Raw genomic sequence first — 1,237 nt, forward strand, 5'->3', positions numbered from 1 at the left:
CTCCCCGCGCTCAGATGTCACACTCGCTGTCGCTGGACGTGATGGAGATGGCGGAGGCGGCCGCCTGGCCGGACAGGCTGGCCGCGGGGCTGGAGGCGGCGCCCAGCGGCTCCCCCGCGCTCTCCTCCTCGGCCTGCAGCGAGCGCCCCGAGCCCTGCGCCAGCACCTGCTGCTGCAGCCTGCGGGGAAGCGGAGACACGTGTCACAGCGCCCTGCCACCGGGCTCCCCACCGCCGCTTCCCCCTCTGCAGAGCCGGGGCAGGCCCTCCAGTCCCCCCAGGCCCCTCCATCAGCGCCTGCCTCCCTGCTCCGACCCCGCTGCTCGCCCCGCTGCCCTGCTCCTGCTGGGGCCCGGCCAGGCGCTGCCTCCGCTCCCCCCCACCTCCAACAAAGCAGGTGCACAAGGGCCCCGGCCGAGCTCAGGCTTCCCGAGTGCTGCAGCCTGCGCCGGGCACCCGGAGCCTCCCTGCCCCGGCGCAACCCCGCGCCGCCGCCCAGCCCCGCGGCTGCAGGCCGGGGACCGACCTGTTTTTGGCCGCCGCCGCCCTGTCCCTTTGCCGGCGGTTTTTGAACCAGTTGCCCACTTGGGTGGGGGTGAGGCCGGTGGCCTGCGCCAGTTCGCGCTTTTTGCTGGGGTTGGGGTAGGGGTCCTGCAGGTACCACTCCCGCAGCAGGTGCCGCGTGCGCTCCTTGAAGCAGTGCGTCTTCTGCTCGCCGTCCCAGATGGTGCGGGGCAGCGGGAACTTCTTGCGCACGCGGTACTTGTCCACGGGGCCCAGGGGCCGGCCGCGCAGCTTCTCGGCCTCCTGGTAGTGCGCCTCCAGCCACAGCGCCTGCAGCTTGGCGTGCGACTCCTTGGTGAACTTGTGGCTCTCCAGGAGGTGGTAGAGCTCGCGGTAGCTGCCCGTGTGGAAGGCCACGATGGCCCGGGCGCGCAGCACCGACTCGTTCTTGTTCAGCGCCTCGCACGCCCCCGGCGCCACGGGCAGGGACCAGAGGAAGCGGCCCAGGCGCTCAATGTCCCCGCTCTCCTCCAGGGTCTCGCATACCCCGGCCACTTGCTGCGGGCTGAAGTTGAGGATGGGCAGCTGGAACATGGAGGCGGGCGCCCGGCTGCGGCTTCCCCTCCCCGCCGCGGACACACGCACACACCGCCGGAGAGAGCAGGCAGGGCGGCTCCGCCAGGCGCCGGGGAGCCCCCACCCCCGGCCCCCCCGGCTGCGGGGTCGCCGCTCCG

At 73.4% G+C, this 1,237-nt stretch overlaps 1 protein-coding gene across 1 annotated transcript; it reads right to left on the reverse strand.

Moving 5' to 3' along the window:
* Positions 1-10: 10 nt before the first annotated feature.
* SIX6 (SIX homeobox 6) lies at positions 11-1,097 on the reverse strand. Its single transcript, XM_019519995.1, has 2 exons — positions 526-1,097; positions 11-179 (listed from the first exon to the last, which is right to left on the reverse strand). The coding sequence occupies exons 1-2, from the start codon at positions 1,095-1,097 to the stop codon at positions 11-13; spliced, it is 741 nt and encodes a 246-aa protein (XP_019375540.1).
* Between the last annotated feature and the right edge of the window lie 140 nt (positions 1,098-1,237).

This window comes from Gavialis gangeticus, unplaced genomic scaffold (assembly GCF_001723915.1).
Source record: "Gavialis gangeticus isolate Ggan-Ray unplaced genomic scaffold, GavGan_comp1, whole genome shotgun sequence".
NCBI lineage: Eukaryota > Metazoa > Chordata > Crocodylia > Gavialidae > Gavialis > Gavialis gangeticus.